The sequence below is a fragment of the Diadema antillarum genome, unplaced genomic scaffold (genome assembly GCF_040938485.1).
Source record: "Diadema antillarum isolate AM-2024a unplaced genomic scaffold, OU_Dant_1.0 scf00000152, whole genome shotgun sequence".
Taxonomy (NCBI): Eukaryota; Metazoa; Echinodermata; class Echinoidea; order Diadematoida; family Diadematidae; genus Diadema; species Diadema antillarum.
The window spans coordinates 195785-217164 of NW_027271041.1; the positions used below are offsets into that span (position 1 = coordinate 195785).

Below are 21380 nucleotides of genomic sequence, written 5' to 3' on the forward strand. Positions count from 1 at the left end.
TGAAGATTCAAGCGGAAACGAAGCAACGTGCAATTTCACAGTTAAAGTCGTCGGTAAACATTTCATTCATTATGGGTCATGACATATAGACAAGCATAATCATCATCATTTTCATCTATAGCCAATCCATTTTGACTTGCGCCCATAGTTATTTGTGATCTTCTGTTTAATCATAGTATCTTTTCTATCTTAGAGGAAAACCATGAAAATCCGTGCTGAAATTACTGTTTGTGCCTCGTAGGCCTATACTAATACATCTTACGGATGTATAGAAATACAGAATACAGAAAGGAAAAAACATCTCAACCTGCGATTTTGCAGCTTTAGCAACGATGTGCTGAATTCTGTTCATTCATAACATCCGCTCTATCTATTCTTAGATCTGGAGTCTCCGAACATCTCTTGTCCCGCCGACATCACACAGTCAACAGACAAGGGATTGTACAGTGCCAATGTCACGTGGTCAGATCCCTACATAACCGATAACTCTGGGGTCTTCATTATCAGTTCCACTGCTTCGTCAGGAAGTATATTGCCAGCCGGGAATACCACTGTATACTTTACGGCTGAAGATTCAAGCGGGAACGAAGCAACGTGCAATTTCACAGTAACAGTCGTCGGTAAACATAAGAAAAGTTATTAGTCATGTCGTTAACAAGCGCATCAGGAGTGATATTCATTATTATGCTCCTTTATTTCGTGCTGAAGTAGTAATGTGCGCTTCAGTCTTCTACATTGGAGAACGTTATGTTGGTTTCACCGCGGTTAAAAATCAAGGCGGAGAAGAGTTTTACTGCGGTTTTAAAAACTTCCAATGATGTTATTTAGCCCACTTCCAATGATGATAGAGAATCCTAGGATACATTCGCAGATGCTAACGGAGCTCTGTTCCCAAAATGATAACACTCGTGATGGAAAGAAGAATTTGTTTGGATCATATTAGAGTGCGTGTTGGAGCATGAAGATGAATCAGTACTGTGATACAGAATAGGCTGTGATCATGCATTGCTTTGATATTGATACACCTAATGAGTGACTGAAACACATCACACGTTTAGTAACGGGTAGGCAGTGCATATAAAACAAAAACGGCCAAATTGATTCTCTGCAATAATCACATGTTTTCATCGTCGCCGCTGTATACGTTCATTTCCGTTTCTGGTAGACCAAAATGTTTTCAGCAATACTCCGTAATGGACATCCAAACAATATTAAAAGAGTAAAATGCTCTCTTATAAACTATACGGATTCAATCTTCTCTTACTATAGACCGTGAATCTCCAATCATCACCTGTCCCAAGGACATAAGGAAGCGTCAAAGGCCAAATTCTGCTTTTGTGAACGTCACGTGGCCAAATCCAGTTGTGGTAGATAACTCGGGTTCTTTCTCACCGCCTGTGTCTGTACCCGGGTCAGGCTCGCTTTTCGGTGTCGGCAACACTACGGTCAATGTATCTTCACAGGATGCGAGTGGAAATGTCGGTAGCTGTCAATTTGTCATCACTGTACTTGGTAAGATAGATGCACGAGCCTTCTCGAGTTCCAATGATCCATGGATCACCTTTTCTCTTTGGGCTTCTTAGACATTTGACATGAATATTTCGAAGCTCTGATTTCCTGATGAATTTCTCATGTTGGTGTCAAAATGCTCCGATGTTTCCTTTACTTTCATGTTGATGTTTTTACAAAAGAAAATCAATCGCGGTAAAATGAAAGAAACTCTTTTAAAGGAATAAGTTCAACAAATAATGTGAAAGTGAAATTCTAATCAAGATTACGTGAGTAGTTAGGTTAGATTGTTGTTTCAAATTGTTTCAAATATGTACATGTATTGCTCTATTTCACATTTCCTTGCGGAAATACCAAGTTACACAATAATTCCTAGAAAGCTTTTGAAGGTTTACCCTCAAATGATGAAACATACTTTCGTATTTGGTTAATCATGGTACCAATCAGTGTACACTTAATTCTATCTATCATACGCCAGATATTCTTGACTTCATATACACATACACATTTATGTTTAATATAAGATTAACAATGGCTATTCAAGTTCAAGTTCAAATTTATCTGTTTTTTCCACAATATACAAACATAAATCTCACTTTCTTGAGTGAAAGAAACAGTGCATACAATTGTACAGAGAAAACAATAATGATAGAAAAAAAAAACTAACTATAGCGATACATTACAATAGTTGCTGAGGTAACGGAAGTGAAATAGTTGGCAATATATGCACTGTGTGAAAAAAAAACGGAGAGACCCACTAAAAAGACAAAGAGTGTGGGCCCCTCTTGTATTAGAAGCCCGATGCAAAAATTGAATTGAAGACAACAACAAATCGGCACAAAAAATTTGTCACTAAAAAGTTTGGAAGCCCACTAAGAGACAGACGGACAAATAGTTATACAAAAAAAAAACAGAGTAATGAGCATAAAACAGGACTGAGACAGCAACAAGACTATGATAGGAAAAAAACAGACTAGACGCTACAAGAGGAAACAAGACTATATCGTGATAAAGAGGTAACAGAATGGACAGGAATATGCAACAAAGACAAAGACAACGATCCTCGGAGGTTTCAGGAAGAAAGAGAAGAAGAAAAAGAAGAAGAAAAAAGAATATAGAACAAACCCTTCAACTGCGAAGTATAGGTTCAAAAAGATCTTATAGTCAAGGCTGAGGCAATAGTAACAATAATGAAAAGAACGGCAATGCATGATAATAAAAAGAACGGCAATATTTCGTTTAGTTGAAGAGAAAGTAAACTCTGATAATAAGGAAACGCTGTTTTTTAAGAGACATTTCAAATAGATATGATCAGTTTTCCCCGTCACGACAAGATAATGTATCACCTTAATTCCGCAACATAAAATTTTAACGATTAACAATGATTGCATGTGTGTCCTCGGATTGAGTGAGAATCGGTGAATGAAATTTCATTTTGAAAATAAGAAAACGACTCTGTTCCTTTGACCCAACAGATCTTGACGAATGTGCGAATGCTTCTTACTACTGCCATGAAAATGCCCAGTGCATCAACAGTAAAGGGAATTTCACCTGTAGGTGTAACGCCGGATTCGAGGACCTTGACCCGTCGTACCCTGGGAGACTCTGCGAAGGTAAAAAACAGCAAGAAAAAGACATTTGATTACCTCTTTAATTATTTTATCGAGTCACTTTGAACACCATGTTTGCAAATTCAATCGAATAGTATTGTTGCATAGCATAAAAAAAATGAAGCCACGGTTATTAATCAAAATATTATGCTTCTTCGTCTACTAGGCCCTTAGTCTTTATCTTCAATGTTAAAGGGAAATGATAATAATCTATATGTATAGAATGGATTGAGTAAAATCAAGTCCCCGATGTCACTCTTAGATCACGTCTTCTACGAGAATCTGGACGTGCACTAACATAACCGGGGTTTGACATGTAGACTGACGTGACAATAACATCTCTTCACAGATGTGACACTTCCAAACATCACTGGATGTCCGGATTCGCAGTCAGTGCCAACACTTCCTGGATTGCCTTACGCGATTGTTTCCTGGATTGAACCGAACGCATCAGATTCATCTGGCTATGTGTCTCTTGTGTTCAATGGACCGGGCAGGAGTGGCGGGACCTACAACATCGGGGAATACAACGTTACGTACACTGCGAAAGACGGGAGTGGAAATGCTGTCATATGTTCCTTTTCAATCACCATCATTGGTGAGCAGTCACACTGAATTGTGCATCCAATAACTCCTGTCGATTCATGAATCTTGATAATAAATTATTTCCACTGCCCGAGAGGGTGATGTTATTTCTATAAAGCAAGCGCAAGAGTGATTCTCCTGTAATTAGTTCTTTCATGATATAACATCATAATACTGATAAGTAAAACAGTTGTTTCTGAGGCTGGCAGAATGCTTGACCCAGAAATTGTTTGGTTCCATTTACATATTGTACTTGCCTCCCAGTGATGTGCTTGGATATTGAATATTGTTGCATACGAAAGAAACAAGCTGTTTTCATAAAGTGCTCTGAAATTCCAAAAGAAGCCATCTCATAACGAAGATTTCAAAGTCCTGTATGATTAGGTCTCCTAGGTGTTTGATTTTTCACTCTTGAGAATTTAGGAGAGTTTATTGGAGGCACGTCATGTGACAAGCTATAGAATGAACTGGAACAGAATCAAACTTACTGGAATCAAGAATAATTTGAGGGAATGGATGTGGGTATATTACATCACAGCAGGTTGACCCTATACGTATAACCCCCAAAAATGAAAGGCATCAAGCTATTCATCTTGTAGAAATGTTCCTTTCACAGTGTTCCCAAAAAAGAAAAAAAAAAACAGAAACGACGAATTTAAGACTGGTGTTTTGGAAAATGTCTTCACAGCAATCCTGTGTTGATATTTCAGTTTCTGCTGAAATTCCTGTGTTTTAAAATCAAGTCGACAAATTGTGCTTGTTGGTATCATCAAAGTAAAAGTTGAAGACAATTTTTTTTTTCAGTCAAAACGACCTGAAATTCGTGTTTCTATCTACTCCTGCTGGAAATTGTGTTTGTTGTCACTGCTGTTCAATATCAGATATTAAAGCTGTAACTGATGTTACAGGGACGACCGGAATATAGTTGTTTCTATTTTTATCTTTAGATCTGGAGTATCCGAACATCTCTTGTCCCGCCGACATCACACAGCCAACAGACCCGGGACAGTTCAGCGCCAGTGTCACGTGGTTAGATCTCTACGTAACCGATAACTCTGGGGTCGTCACTATCACCTCTACTGCTACGACGGGAAGTATATTTCCAGCCGGGAATACCACTGTATATTTCACGGCTGAAGATTCAAGCGGGAACGAAGCAACGTGCAATTTCACAGTAACAGTCGTCGGTAAATATCTCATTCATTATTGGTCGTTACATTTTACAAGCATACAATGTTATTGTCATCATATTCATCTATAGCCCATCCATTTTGACCTGCTGAGATTAATTTCCCTTCCTTTCTGCTATAATGTAAATGAGTTGTTAACGTTACTAATGTTATTAGAAAAATGGTATATTTTTTAGCTTTCGTCTCATGAAGCAATATTTGTTTGTTTGTGTTTTGATGTTTAGATATGGAGTCTCCGAACATCTCTTGTCCCGACGACATCACGCAGTCCACAGACCCGGGAGAGCTCAGTGCCAATGTCACGTGGTCAGATCCCTACGTAACCGATAATTCTGGGGTCTTTACTATCACATCTACTGATTCGTCGGGAAGTATATTTCCAGCCGGGAATACCACTGTATATTTTACGGCTGAAGATTCAAGCGGAAACGAAGCAACCTGCAGTTTCACAGTAACAGTCGTCGGTAAATATTTCAATCAATATTGGTCGTGACATTTTGACAAGCATTGAATGTAATTTTTATCATTTTCTTATATAGCCAATCCACTTTGACGTCCTCAAATGAATTTCCCTTCCTTGTTGGGGTAATAGGAGTGAGTTGTTTAGATTATTAATGGTAGTAGAAAAAGATATGTATTTTAGATTTCGTCCACTGAGGCAACGATACAGAGCTAGTGTTTGTTTGTGTTTTGATGTTTAGATATGGAGTCTCCGAACATCTCTTGTCCCGCCGACATCACACAGTCAACAGAACCGGGACAGTTCAGCGCTAATGTCACGTGGTCAGATCCCTACGTAACCGATAACTCTGGGGTCGTCACTATCACCTCTACTGCTGTGACGGGAAGTATATTTCCAGCCGGGAATACCACTGTATATTTCACGGCTGAAGATTCAAGCGGGAACGAAGCAACGTGCAATTTCACAGTAACAGTCGTCGGTAAATATCTCATTCATTATTGGTCGTTACATTTTACAAACATACAATGTTATTGTCATCATATTCATCTATAGCCCATCCATTTTGACCTGCTGAGATTAATTTCTCTTCCTTTCTGCTATAATGTAAATGAGTTGTTAACGTTACTAATGTTATTAGAAAAATGGTATATTTTTTAGCTTTCGTCTCATGAAGCAATATTTGTTTGTTTGTGTTTTGATGTTTAGATATGGAGTCTCCGAACATCTCTTGTCCCGACGACATCACGCAGTCCACAGACCCGGGAGAGTTCAGTGGCAATGTCACGTGGTCAGATCCCTACGTAACCGATAATTCTGGGGTCTTTACTATCACATCTACTGATTCGTCGGGAAGTATATTTCCAGCCGGGAATACCACTGTATATTTTACGGCTGAAGATTCAAGCGGAAACGAAGCAACCTGCAGTTTCACAGTAACAGTCGTCGGTAAATATTTCAATCAATATTGGTCGTGACATTTTGACAAGCATTGAATGTAATTTTTATCATTTTCTTATATAGCCAATCCACTTTGACGTCCTCAAATGAATTTCCCTTCCTTGTTGGGGTAATAGGAGTGAGTTGTTTAGATTATTAATGGTAGTAGAAAAAGATATGTATTTTAGATTTCGTCCACTGAGGCAACGATACAGAGCTAGTGTTTGTTTGTGTTTTGATGTTTAGATATGGAGTCTCCGAACATCTCTTGTCCCGCCGACATCACACAGTCAACAGAACCGGGACAGTTCAGCGCTAATGTCACGTGGTCAGATCCCTACGTAACCGATAACTCTGGGGTCGTCACTATCACCTCTACTGCTGCGACGGGAAGTATATTTCCAGCCGGGAATACCACTGTATATTTCACGGCTGAAGATTCAAGCGGAAACGAAGCAACGTGCAATTTCACAGTAACAGTCGTCGGTAAATATGTCAATCAATATTGGTCGTGACATTTTGAAAAGCATTGAATGTAATTTTTATCATTTTCTTATATAGCCAATCCACTTTGACGTCCTCAAATGAATTTCCCTTCCTTGTTGGGGTAATAGGAGTGCGTTGTTTAGATTTTTTATGATAGTAGAAAAAGATATGTATTTTAGATTTCGTCCACTGAGGCAACGATACAGAGCTAGTGTTTGTTTGTGTTTTGATGTTTAGATATGGAGTCTCCGAACATCTCTTGTCCCGCCGACATCACACAGTCAACAGAACCGGGGCAGTTCAGCGCTAATGTCACGTGGTCAGATCCCTACGTAACCGATAACTCTGGGGTCGTCACTATCACTTCTACTGCTGCGACGGGAAATATATTTCCAGCCGGGAATACCACTGTATATTTCACGGCTGAAGATTCAAGCGGGAACGAAGCAACGTGCAATTTCACAGTAACAGTCGTCGGTAAATATCTCATTCATTATTGGTCGTGACATTTTACAAGCATACAATATTATTGTCATCATATTCATCTGTAGCCCATCCATTTTGACCTGCTGAGATTAATTTCTCTTCCTTTCTGCTATGATGTAAATGAGTTGTAAACGTTACTGCTGGTATTAGAAAAATTGTATATTTTTCAGCTTTCGTCCATTGAAGCAATATTTGTTTGCTTGTGTTTTGATGTTTAGATATGGAGTCTCCGAACATCTCTTGTCCCGCCGACATCACACAGCGAACAGACCCGGGACAGTTCAGCGCCAATGTCACGTGGTCAGATGCATATGTTACAGATAATTCTGGGGTCTTTACTATCAGCTCTACTTCTTCGTCGGGAAGTGTTTTTCCAGCCGGGAATACCTCAGTATCTATTACGGCTGAAGATTTGAGCGGGAATGACGCAACGTGTAATTTTTCAGTCACTGTTGTCGGTAAATATTGATTATAATTCGTCACAGTTTTTAATCATAGTCTCTTTCCTATCTTTAATGGTCAAGCCACCAAATTTCCGACTGAAATCATTGTTTCTGCGTTGTATATTTGTACGTATTAAATAACTTACAATGTGTCAAATCCACACTGTAGTTTGCATATAAGGTGAGTACTGATAAGCTACTCAAATGAGGACACCTTGTGGTCGATGGCATTGAGGTTTTTTTTTTTTTTTCCAAAAAAAAAATTCTGCATAATAAACATTCAGGTGCAAAATAAATGTCACATACAGTACATTAAGACAAATGATCCAAATTTGACAGGCAACTGCAAAACAACTAAATAATGTGAATGCGATTCCACTTTATATTAGATACAAGACATTTAGTTTCTCAGTCATTTATTCGTCTACTTTCTTTGCTTGTTTTAAAAATTGACAAAATTGGCTAAAATGTACCGATTTCTTTTTATCTCTTCCAGAAAATATGAAGTATTTTGCGTACAAATAAACCACGTTGTAACATTTTGGATTTTCTGTCGAACCAAGTATTAAGGAACTTTTTGTAATTTCAGTTTTATTCTCTAACATGATATCTTGTATTTCAGCAATAAACCTTTGGGTAGCGTCACATTCCCAAAACAGGTGTAAAAATTGTTTCCGTGGAGATCGAACAAAACTTACAGATGTGTGTGTCGGATAGCCCCATGCAAAAAGTAATTTGTTAACACCAATATTTCTATTATATATGACAAGCATAATCATCATTTTTAACAATAGCTATTCCATTTTGATTTATTTCCCTTCCATTCTGCTGTAATGTAAATAAGTTATTTACGTTACTACTGTTTTTAGAAAAAAAGTATATATACTTTTTATCATTCGTCCACTGAAGCAACATGTGTTTATTTCTTGTTTTGATGTTTAGATCTGGAATCTCCGAACATCTCTTGTCCCGCCGACATCACACAGTCCACAGACCGAGGACTGTACAGTGCTAATGTGACGTGGTCAGATCCCTACGTAACCGATAACTCTGGGGTCGTCACTATCACCTCTACTTCTTCGTCGGGAAGTGTATTTGCAGTCGGGAATACCACAGTATCTATTACAGCGGAAGATTCAAGCGGGAACGAAGCAACGTGCAATTTCACAGTAACAGTCGTCGGTAAATATTTCATTCATTATTGGTTGTGACAATTGACAAGCATACAATGTAATTGTCATCATTTTCATCTATATACCATCAATTTTGACCTGCTGAATTTTATTTTTATGAGTACACTTTTTATCCAAAAATAGTATTTGTTCTCCATGCACAAAAAATACACTGTACCCGAAATGCATAGCCCTCGTGCAATTATGATTATGTATTTCACCTCGGCCTCCGATCCCCGTGGAGTGAAACTGCACTTGAGAGCTAATTAAGCATTTGTCGTGCATTCGTCGCGTAATCATTTCATTCTTGCCATTCTGAATGTTTAGTCACAGTTAGTCTGTTAGATTGTTTTATTTTCTATATGTTTTTGAATTCGTTGTTTAGATGTTGAGGCCCCCAACATTACCTGTCCCCCTGACGTCACACAGTCCACTGACCCCGGCCTCTATACTGCTATTGTTTCGTGGTCACAACCCTACATTTTTGACAACTCTGGGAATTTTACTGTAACTGCGACACATTCGTCGGGAGATGAATTTTCGGCGGGAAATACTACTGTGACGATTATTACTGAGGATGAAAGTGGAAACGAAGCAGCCTGTCATGTTACCATTATTGTTATAGGTGAATACCTCTTTTTTTGAATGTCATTCTCTAGCAGAAGATTCAACTAGAAGCTATCCAAGATCGATGAATCGTATGTGATATTTGATCATTAAACGCTTTCTTTTTCGTTCGTTGTGCTATCAGTCATCGATTAGTCATTAGCTGATTAATAACTATAGTCATTAATATAATATCAAAGTGAATGAAGAGATTAATATTAAATTGATCTAATAAAAATGATGCTTGTTTAGTTAGATAGAATAGTCACATGAGACGGTGTAGACATTGTAGGTGACTGCGCTCTGTGGTTGAATGCTTCGAAATGATGGTTTTCTTTATTAAGATAATGTATTTAAGCGTATAGGTCAATCAGGAGCATTGTAGATTAAAAACATCCATTTTTTGGAAAACATGTAATGCGAATAAACATATTCCTCTAACACTGGTGACACTAGGTACGTAGAAGTATAATGCTAAGATTGTATATTTCTTATTTCTAAAAATTGGAATGTGAATGATTTCAGATCGAGAGTCCCCCAACATCACATGTCCAGAGGATATCCGTGAGGTGCAGGAACACGGTTCCTTCACGGTCAATGTCAGCTGGCCCACTCCACTGGTTGCAGACAACTCGGGTAGTTTCACACCGCCAAGGTCTGAGCCTGAGTCGGGTTCACTCTTTGCCATTGGACAAACAATGGTCGTCGTTACATCGAGCGACCAGAATGGAAATACTGGGCATTGCCAGTTTACAGTCACTATAGAAGGTGAGACGAAAGCATGTATTACACAATGACCTTAACTGCTGTACGAGGATAATTTGTCCAGTGAAATCAATGTTCCCAGGAGAATTTTTCAATTGTTATCATGATATCTGATATTTACCACGTACCTGTTTGTAAAAGTGGATAAAGAGGGCCATAGTGGAAAAAGCTTTTTTTTTTCGAAGGGTTTCGAATTCTGAAGTCCCTGTAAGGATCAACAGCCTTATCCACTGCACGAAAGCTGAAGTGGATGATACCTACTACCACAATATTTCCTTTCATCTTATTGTTACGGTATTTCAACTTGTCTGGTGCACACCTGACGGCAAAGAGACCTGAATAAAGTTTACACATAATGATAATGTACGAAATCCATTGAATTTTTGGTTTTTGGTTTTGAAATAGATTTTAACGAATGTTCGAATGCGTCTCACGACTGCCATGACAATGCAAGGTGTATCAACGCCCAGGGAAATTTTACCTGCGAGTGCAATGATGGGTATACAGACCTTCGTCCATCTCATCCGGGAAGACTCTGTGAGGGTGAGTTTCGCTTGCAATTAGGCCTAGTCATTGTACTCTCATTGACAAAATGTGTTTGTCAGTGCTGGGGATATAGGGAATTTCGCGTTCAATTTCTACGTGTATTATACATTGTCATGTAATGTATTTGATGAACATACAATCACACACACAATCACACACATATGGGACTATCTATTCAGAAAATAGTTCTTCATCGTCGTCTTTCCAACTTTAAGAATAATTGTTAATGTTTTTTTCTTGTGTGCTTAAATTATGACCGTATTTCTACGGCGAAACTCGGACATCGCTGAAGCACATACACATAAAACCAATTCGTTTCAAACAAGGTGTTGCTTCCCATTCACATAGCTTTTAAGCCATCAGTTTTCGAAAATAGTATTTCCATGGTTTGATAATGTTTTCCTTAGTTTATTATTATGATGATTTTGTTTTTCGCCAGTGTATGATACGATCAAATTAACCCTTCTCTTTCATAACAAGCCCTAGTTTTGTCATATACCATTGTGTCTATGAGTTGCAGAAGTATTATCAAAAGCCTTTAAATAGCTAGATTTACACCCGTCATTGAATTGGAATTAGATAAGAAGATAAAAGTTCTTTTGATCTGTCATGACAAGCAGTAATACTGTGAGTTGTTAATTTATTGACAACAATTACGATGATTATATCTGCAACAACATTTACCAGGATTGGATGGGTTGAATAAATGCCACAGAAGCTAAAAGCACTCGCGGGAATACGTTTGAGATATTGTCAAATAAAATTACAAGGGGAAAAAGAAAGAAAAAAGAAAATCCTAAAGTTAGTCGTATCTTACTGGACATAGATGTGGATCCCCCGACCATCATCGGATGTCCAGCCTCTCAGTCAAAACCAACACTTCCGGGATTGCCGTTCGCGTTGTTTTCTTGGATCGAACCAAACGCATCCGATACATCGATGGCAGTGACATTAGTATTCAACGGACCGGGTGAAAATGGGGGCCGCTATAACATCAGTGATTACAACGTGACATACACTGCCATTGACTCGGCTGGTAACACGGCAGTTTGCTTATTTGAGATCATCGTCAGAGGTGAGTTTGAAAGTGATTTCCCCTTCCTCCAGCGTTTCCTTACAAATTCTGGCCTCCGCAATAGTGTTAATACTACGGTGAAAGTTTATCATCATTGAAATCCACAGTTTTGAAGTGAAGTAAATATTCTCGCAGGAGTTACTGTCATTGTCAAAATAAATGTAGGGTGATGGGTACAAAGTGCAAGAAAAACTTTGCACCAACGGGCAGTACCGATGTATCAAAGGATCGTATAGGTTTGGTTGAGACCTAATTTCAGGTTTCTAACATTTTTTTGGTGAGATAATAAGAAACCTCTTATGACAATTGAAAGAGCATGTAATTTCATGAGGAATTCAACGTTTATTTGACGAAAATTGGTTTTGAAATGGCTGAGATATATAAACCAGAGCGATTCTAATAAAAATGCATATTTTGCAGACACTGAACAGTCGTAATGCCTTATGTAATACTGTGGTATGTTATTGTCCAATCAAACATTTTGTCAACACGTTGCAGATTCCATTTAGGGTCGTGCCATCGGGCTCTCTGAATTCTTCATTAGCAATTCCACATTCTACTTCGTTTCCCTCTCTTCCTCTTTCCCTCTGCCCCTCTCTAACCTTCCATGCAGAGCTTGACGGCAGGCACCAAATGGCTTAATAGTTGTACATGTTACTTTTTGTGTCTTACTGATCATATCTTGGTGAAAGTTTTAATGCAACAATAGTTTATAGTATATATACCAAAGTAGGCTGTATAATAATGATGGCTCGGTCACAGTAAGTTCATATTAATGTATAGTTTGTTTGTTTTTCTTCTTCTTCTTTTTCTTCTTCTTTTTTTATTACATAAAATTTGGCAACCTTACATCATCATTCTGGTCTTATCTTCCATCCGTTCTCCGTTTCTTTTTCACAAACACTGATTACTCGGGGCTTACAGCCAAACAAGCTAGCTTTCATGTAGGTTCCGTCATACTTCTCTTTGATCAACCCCATTTCGATTTCGATTTTGACCAGTTATCATTACATGTAATTACTGTGTTATCACCATGTATATTGTTTGTTTTCTGCACATTGTTCACAAGGTAAAAGAACTTGTCTGGTTTCTGTTGTAATGTTCATAAATGAGAAGTATGAAAATAAAATGAATTGAATTGAATAATAAGTGTGGTACCCACATTTATTACGATCGCTTTGTTTTACTATGTTTTTGGATGTTTCAGTCATTCCCAATCCGATTTTCATCAATTAAACTTTGAATTCCTCTTAAAATGGTATGCTGTGTACTATTTCATAAGTGTTTTCTTGGTATCTCGCAAAAACTTAAAAGCCCAATCATTCTCATCTCCACCAATACCGTACCATCCCTTTAAATTGTCACAATGTCTAGAGTTTCAAAAAAGCGCTTTCAACTTAACTTGCGCAAGGCAATCTGAATTCAAGACAAACTGTGCCTTTGTTGTATCGACATGAAATTGTTTTTTTTTTTCTTAAACGTGTGATGTTTTAATAAACAGATGAAGAGTTCCCGAACATCACCTGCCCTGCAGACATCACACAGTCAACAGACGCGGGTCTTTACAGTGCAGATGTTTCTTGGCCAGACACCCAAATCATTGACAACTCTGGGTCCGTCTCCATCCAGGCAAATTACACATCTGGAGACATGTTTCCTGTCGGGAACACGACAGTTGTAATCGCTGTAGAAGACGAGAGCGGAAATGAAGTGATATGCATATTTGTTATCACTATAACAGGTGACAAGTTCAAACTCTTCACCACCCTTTAGCATCTGACATGATAGTGTAGTTGTGTTCTTTTAGCAATTGCATCCACTCCGGTGATATTGGCCAAAAGAGGAACCAATTATAAACATGATAAAGACTACGTATTCTGAAGATAATTGTTATTTTGTAGTGGTCATAGTTCTAAGAAGAATGACTTTTGCTGAACAGTTAATATCTAGTCAATTTATCATCATTTTAAGGCTCGTTTTTCCTCGTTATTCAGGTTGGACATTTAATTACTTAGGTTAACTTTGTCCAGGCTGTCCAATCTGTGATGTTCACTTATGTGTTAAATTGAGACTAAAATAATCTCTTCAAGATTCTCTTCTCAAACTTTGCGGGATTGGTCCGGTTGACTTTAATCAAACACTGTGACGTATGAAGTCGTTTGTATCAGCGGTAGATTTAAATCAGGTAACAAACATTCCGATGACAGGAGTTTACGTTCTTGGCGCCAATACAATATCACCGCATTCATGACATTGCCTACGAAGACTGGGAAAGGAAGAGAGTGCAGTAGGATGAGGGATGTCTGTTTCCCTCCTGGAATCCCTAGTTCGGATAGTTTAAAATTCTTGTGGCTAACGTCTTCCCATCGTAACATTTAGTATTTACTCGAAACAAGCAAGTCGTCTGTTACTCGTCGCAGACTGGTGGCATTCCTGCCGAGTGCTCTTCTTAACATGGAAAGAACCAGTAGTAATGAATCCATAGTCGCGCTGCCCGCATAAGTTTGATGAGGAAAATGATTTGTTTCGCTGGTTATGTGTCTTGATAGAAAACAAGAGGTGTTACTTGTTGCTTGTTGCAGTAATCCCAATCGCAGCTCCGAGGAAGCTACGTCGAGATGCAAATCGTGTCGTCTGCGGTATTATCAATAATGATCAAAGCAATTTGCCACGTCTAAATGACTGTTTTTAATGTTCTTTTAGATCGCGAATCTCCCAACATCACGTGTCCAGAGGACATCGTCAAATTACAGGACCCAAATTCCGCCACTGTCAACGTCTCCTGGTCAACCCCTTCAGTGGCAGATAACTCGGGAAATTTCACGCCTCCTGTTTCCAGTCCTGAATCAGGATCAGTCTTTGGCCTTGGGGAAACTACAGTGAATGTCACATCGTACGATGGAAATGGAAATGTCGGGATTTGCCAATTTACAGTCATTGTAACAGGTAAGAATTCACATTCTCTTCAGCGTTGAAAAAAATATCTGGTGTTAAATCGAGAAAATGGTCTGAATGGACGCCCTCATGCTCATGGAACTGGCCTCCGTTTGGCAATCATTCAAGGTGAATTGAAGTGACTTATAGGGAAAATATTTTCGCCTTTTAATTGTGCTGATATCATTTCAATTCAGCCGGTAATTAAAGCCCTGAAAGCCCGCAAGAAACTGAGAACAGGGCAAACAGAATCATTCTCAAAATCACTCCTCATTAGTGCGCTCCCCCTCTTAACAACATTGATTCATTAGATCAAAACGTCTAAATTATGTGGCTTTCAAATCTGATAAAGTGTAACATACACTTGTGGGTGGCATTTTCAAGGAAGCCTTTGTTTTGAACGGACCTCAAACAAGCAACAGCACACGAACATGCGTCGTATGCCTCGACTGGATATTTCTTTTAAAATATCTTTGGAAAAGCATCGAAAAATGGTTCTGCACGCTTCACGATACAGTATATTCCTTAATCTTGTAGAAAAGTTCCATTGTTTGTGCGCATTTTTTCCTCTCTCGTTCTTCATTTCTCTCTGGACCTTTGGAGACTGGCTGTCTTACTCATAGACACAATTAAAATAGAACTATCCACTGATTACTATTTTTTTTTTACTTATTTCATCAAAAAGCAAAACGTTTGTCAAGTTCCTATGTACCTCTGTGCCTTTTATTCTCAAAACTTTCTACCATACCATGATCTAACTATCTTTTTTTTTTCGCCTCGTAAGAAATTAACGAGAGTTTCAAATTACATTTGACTTCTGCCAAGAAAATCTTAATACCTAATACACTTCAGGAAAAATGTCGCTCTTTGCGTAACCGTAAGAATCTTTTCTGGCTCCTATATTCAAGATATTCAACAAAAAAGTACTTATCCGTCTCAAACACACAGATGTGACGGCCCCTACTTTCAGAGACTGTCCAGCTGATCAATCCGTATCTACACTGGAGGGGTTGCCATACGCAAACGTGTCCTGGAAAGAACCCGTCGTGATTGATATATCGGGAACAATGTCTTTGATATTCAACGGCCCTGGTACAAATGGCGGTCCGTACGATATTGGTGAATACAATGTGACGTACACGGCTTCAGACGAGGCCGGAAACACTGCAAATTGCTCATTCATCATCACTGTCATTGGTGAGTTTTAATAGTCAGGATTCTGGATATTTCTATCGTTCATAACACACACCATGAAATTATGCGCGAGACTATACTGGTGAAATGGCGTCACCATCCGTAGCACACTATTTCGTACCCACGAAAGTGAGTTTGCTGCTTGTATTAAAAGCTTATTGTCAACTTACGCAAACATGGTGATATTTCGTTGAAATAGAACTTAACAAGAATTGTGTAATCCTATTGCAAAGAGGAGAACAGTACATTCAGTTTCATGATTTTGTTGAATGCATATTCATGACAATGCCGACGTAATTGATAAATTAATCGACATCGTAAAGTAGTGCTCAAGGAAAAATAAAAGTGTTATTCAAATTCAAGGAACCACTTCCACTTTATTTTAAATTGGGAGTTGCCAGATTCGCCCCCATCGAAGAGCTGGGGGCGGGGGGGGGGGGGGGGGGCGGGGCTCCTTGACTCCATTGAGAAACACTATTCCTGACGAGGTGCCTGTTTATGTATGATTTTCTCCCGAAAAGAAAATAAAGATGAGACATTATCTTCAACTGCCAGCAAGTGTTCGCAGGCCCCATGTTCCGTACAAAAGCAAGTCTTGTTAACACGTCTCTAAGTATAATGTATGTACAACCTTATACATCTATAATGTCCATGTATGTCTTCTCATACATGGCTGTATCTTTTATATCAATACTTCTAAAAAATGTTTGAAATCTTAAAGTTACAAGGCCTATTATCATTACTATGTTTGTAGTTGTTTTATGTATAACTGTTTGTTCGTCTGTCTCTTAGTGGGCTGCCAAACTTTTTTGTGACGAACTTTTTGTGCGGTTTTTTTGCTGCTTTCAATTCAATTTTTACATCGGACTTCTAATAAAAGAGGGGCCCACACTCTACAAGCTCTGTCTTTTTAGTGGGTCCCTCCGTTTTTTTCACACAGTGCATATATTGAAAACTATTTCACTTTCGTTATCTTAGCAACTATTGCAATGTATCGCTACTTCTCTGTACAATTGTATGCATTGATTTTGTCACTTAAGAAAGTGAGATTTATGTTTGTGTTATATATTGTGGAAAAAACGAATAAATATGAACTTGAACTTGAACTTGAACTTGAATTTATATCTTGCGATTTTAAAAGTTCTGCTTGACAGTTCATAACAATCAAGACAACCTTAACACAGAAGGGAGTTTCACTTTCAGTCTAAACCTGCAGGCCCCATGTACACAAACAAACCTCTTTGAGCAGGCACTCTCCTAAAAAAAAAGACAAGAAAATGCAATGATTTAGATGTGCTCAATGCCCTGAATGATGATTCCGTCTCAGATTACGAATTGCCCAACGTGACTTGTCCGGATGACATCGAGCTGGAGCTAAATCCCGAAACTGCAGCAGCGAACGTGAGCTGGTCTCAACCGACGGTAACTGATAATTCGGGTTTCTTTTCGTTGGCGCCATCTCAGCCGCCACTGGGATCTCTGTTTCAAGTTGGTACAACGACGGTGAACGTGACAGCAAGCGATCCCAGTGGAAACATCGGATATTGCCTTTTTCTCGTAAACTTAATAGGTAAGCTTGGAGGAGGAAATGGGTATGTGAATTGAAACACATTTCAGTTCGGAAATCCATTTGTATGATGAAGAGAACACAGTTTTATGAGAGTCTCAGTGTAGTATTGGATTGACAGCGGTGTAATTTTCAGAGTCACGGGTTGATTACTTTCCTAGTCCTTGAAAAATTAAAGAAATGAGATACGAAAAAGTCATTTAAAAGACCGTTCATTTTTTTCTAATCAAGGCATGAATAAAAAGAAACAATTAAAAAAAGAGTCATTTTGCTGCTTTAAAACTAACAGTTTTATAGAAGAAAAATTACCATTATGTCTCAAAATAAAAGAAGCATAACAATTTAATCCTTCTAACAACAAGATACTAAAATCATAAAATCACTTAACATCTCATAGTATAAATGCTTGTCTTTGCCATTATATTAAATTCCAAAGATTATGACGAGTGCTCAAATGATGTTGACAACTGCCACGATAATGCTACGTGTGTGAACACCAAGGGTACTTTCACCTGTCAATGCCGTGAGGGATATCTCGATCTGGATCCACGCAACCCGGGAAGATCCTGCCAAGGTAAAATCATATTTCATCTTTTCGAGGAACCAAAACTTTGGCATCTGGTAAATTTGGCACTTTAGCAATGTTTGCTTCAGTGGAAACCAATATCGAGGAGGTCCTTCGTATTCATTATTTTTCACTTTATGATCCTGATGAATAACCAGTTCGTGTTCGATTTGTGGTCCATATTAAGGCCGAAATATCAAATTTGAATTTTGAAATTGTCCAATTGTGACCCTGCACCTCAAAACAAAACAAAAAAGTCGCCAGACATGAATTTTTAGTTAAGACCATATTCTGAAAGAACAGACTTTAAGCTTTAAAATGATGTATAACTCAAATCAAATGGACTCTCCTAACCTATCTAAATATTGGAAAGAAAGCACAAACTCAGGAAAAGTGTGAACTGAGAAAAGAGGCTCTGAAGTACAGTGTCTATTCAAGCGCTTAATCTTTACCAAGCTATGCTAGCTGTGGAATTATTTGAACAAAAAAACAGGATGTTGACCACCAGAGCAACAACAATGAAGGGATTATCAGATTAAATTGAAATTAAGCATGCCTCATTAACACATTCTGTCCATAATTAATGCCAACTTTCAAAGCAGTAGCACTATCCTTTCAAAAGTTATTAGAGTTGAAAGTGAAGAGTGTGGACAAGGTTTTTCAGAAATGAAAAAAGGATTCTAAAGACACACCTAATCACACTATTCTATCAAAAATGTTCGAGATAAACTGCTAAAAAAGCACACTTTCCTGCCCGTTTTATGATACTAAATTTTAGCATAATGTAAAAGAAGACCAGCTCTTTCAGTAAATATGAAAAAGTCTAGTTCGGCTAGGTTGACCCATTTCACTTATTTTCAGTCCTCACGCAAAATCAGTGTGTGTTACTTTATGTTCGTTTTGAGGTGCACGGTCACAATTATCGATATATCAGGAAAAATACACAATTTTTCTGGATATCCGTTAATTTCACAATGTTTTTATGACCCAAACTTATAGGGAAGCCCCTCTCCTTTTGTTCCTCCTGTTCCTTGTGCGATTACCGGTACTTGTATTGTATTTAGTATGCTTTCATGTATTGTGACTATTTTGCAATTTGCTTGTAAAATCTTACCTTTGCCATTAATCATTAACACATTTTAGAAGTAAGCCAGTATTGACAACCACGCGTGAATCCTTCTTTATTTATTTTCTATTCCTTTTCTTTTTTACATTTGCTCCGATTACCAGATATTGACGAATGTGCTTCGGTCTCTGATTGCCATTCCAACGCTACCTGCATTAACACAGACGGCAATTTTACTTGTGAGTGCAATGGAGGTTTTGATGACCAGAATATCGCCTACCCAGGCAGAAGTTGTGAAGGTGAGTATTTCACAGTATCCACTTTCTCCAAAACTCATTTTTGGTTCTTCTCACAGCTTTTTGAATAATAAAAAAATAATATATCTTTCCATGAATATGCTGCGATGAACTATCCTCTTGTCTATTTGATAAATGCTTTAATATTCCTCTCTATCTATCACAGAGGTATTTTCTCATGCGATATGCACTGCAGGGCCGATTCAACAATCAACCAGTTTGTGTGAACTAAATGTTGGATCCTATATAGACGGAAACGAGCTGATAGCAATGTATCCTGTCAGTATTGTTGGTATCATTCCGTAGGGCTTCAGTCTTTTATATCCTCCAAGCAGTAAACAAAAAGAATCAACAGTAATTTGAGATCACGTTATCGTTTCACCTCATACAGACGTAACGCCTCCGCAGATAAATGACTGTCCGGACTCTCAATCATTGCCAACACTTCCCGGACGAGCCTACACATATGTTACGTGGGTAGAACCAATGGCGTCAGATACGTCATCCGTTGTTTCTCTTGCTTTCAACGGGCCTGGTACGAACGGTGGTAACTTCAGCCTTGGTGTATATACAGTGACATACACAGCAACGGATGGCGCCGGCAACTTGGCGAATTGTTCGTTTTCAATAAATGTTACAGGTTTGTGGACATCGGGATAATTCTATCAGTAATTTGAAGTTTGATTGGTTTCGTTCGTTTCGTTTCGTCGCCCCAAACATGAGTCTCATTTCCCTGTTTTATCTTGTTTTATTGTCAAATTCAGATGGTTCACATTAGTCAACGCAGCTAAATTTCGATCATGCGATCGGGCTTGAAAAACACTAAATACCAATAATCCCCAGACGTATACACATAGTGTAATGCACTGATGGATCAAGCCTGAAAAAATAATTGCCAAAGTGATCAAGTATCTACAGACAAATCGACGGGAACAAAAACCACATTCAAGAAACTAAATGGGCTAAGGGCTTTTTTTTCCTCCTCCACTGTGATTACAAACACTCCTAATCTAGTCTCACAGTAGTAATGACAGAGTAACCGAGAAATATCTCACCAAGTTTAAGCACTGTCTTTTTCAGTTGGTCCTGTCATTGTATAATCAGATTCTTGTAGTTACACCCAGATGAAGATTGGCAAAGAACGGGAAAACTCCCATTCATGTTTAATACACACGATCAAGGGACCCCCTATTTTATTTGGACTTCGGACCCTGAATCAATGATCCTCTGTCCTCCATTAATGTTGATGGAATACAGTAGTATGCAAATGAAAATATTTTAATTGTCCCTCACAGATAGTGAATCTCCGAACATCACGTGTCCAGGCGACATTGAAGTCGCACAAGATCAAGGCTCAAAGACAGCCAATGTCAGCTGGGCAACTCCGGTGGTGGTAGATAACTCCGGATTCTTCACAGAGCCGATATCTAGTCCAGAATCAGGAGCGCTGTTTGATCTAGGAAACACGACAGTTACAGTAACATCCAGGGATGAAAGTGGCAATGTTGGAAGTTGTCAATTCACCGTGACCGTTATTGGTAAGAACAAGGCGCAGTCTATTTTCTGATGCTCATCTATTCTGTCGATGGAATAATAATAAGTACAGCATTTGTAATGCGCCTTCGATCTAGTATCCTATTCTGAGGCGCACTAAGGAGGGACGTAATTATGAAAAGAATAGCATACATCATAGTCATAATTGTACATAAGAAGGTTGAAAAAGAAGAAAGAGATAGGTTATAGAGATATACACACCAATGAACAATTCGTTGAAAATTCAATCGAAACAAGATACGAACATATGTGATTTCAAAAGCTTTTTAAATGTTTCAATGGTCTCTGCTGATCGGATCCTTAGTGGAAGACCGTTCCAGAGAGATGGAGCT

General features: G+C 38.4%; 2 protein-coding genes across 2 annotated transcripts in view; both read left to right on the forward strand.

Moving 5' to 3' along the window:
• LOC139721929 (hyalin-like) overlaps window positions 1–13645 on the forward strand; it is a 64139-nt gene extending 50494 nt beyond the window's left edge. Inside the window, exons 19-25 of the mRNA XM_071633254.1 lie at window positions 1270–1512; window positions 2985–3122; window positions 3469–3717; window positions 10012–10254; window positions 10657–10794; window positions 11657–11872; window positions 13374–13645. Of these exons, the coding sequence (XP_071489355.1) occupies window positions 1270–1512; window positions 2985–3122; window positions 3469–3717; window positions 10012–10254; window positions 10657–10794; window positions 11657–11872; window positions 13374–13645 (1499 nt within the window). The remainder of the gene's footprint in view (window positions 1–1269; window positions 1513–2984; window positions 3123–3468; window positions 3718–10011; window positions 10255–10656; window positions 10795–11656; window positions 11873–13373) is intronic.
• Window positions 13646–15871: 2226 nt separating this feature from the next.
• On the forward strand, window positions 15872–21061 carry LOC139721930 (hyalin-like). The gene is made up of 5 exons (XM_071633255.1): window positions 15872–16003; window positions 17328–17570; window positions 18004–18141; window positions 19363–19497; window positions 20790–21061. The coding sequence occupies exons 1-5, from the start codon at window positions 15874–15876 to the stop codon at window positions 21059–21061; spliced, it is 918 nt and encodes a 305-aa protein (XP_071489356.1). The 5' UTR covers window positions 15872–15873.
• The last annotated feature ends 319 nt before the right edge of the window (window positions 21062–21380 follow it).

Excerpts from the sequence above, each read along its gene's own strand:
- LOC139721930 (XM_071633255.1), top strand. The coding sequence starts at position 15,874 with ATGTCTTTGATATTCAACGGCCCTGGTACAAATGGCGGTCCGTACGAT. Across the intron at positions 16,004-17,327 it reads ATTCATCATCACTGTCATTG|ATTACGAATTGCCCAACGTG; the intron begins GTGAGTTTTAAT and ends ATTCCGTCTCAG. Across the intron at positions 17,571-18,003 it reads TTTTCTCGTAAACTTAATAG|ATTATGACGAGTGCTCAAAT; the intron begins GTAAGCTTGGAG and ends TAAATTCCAAAG.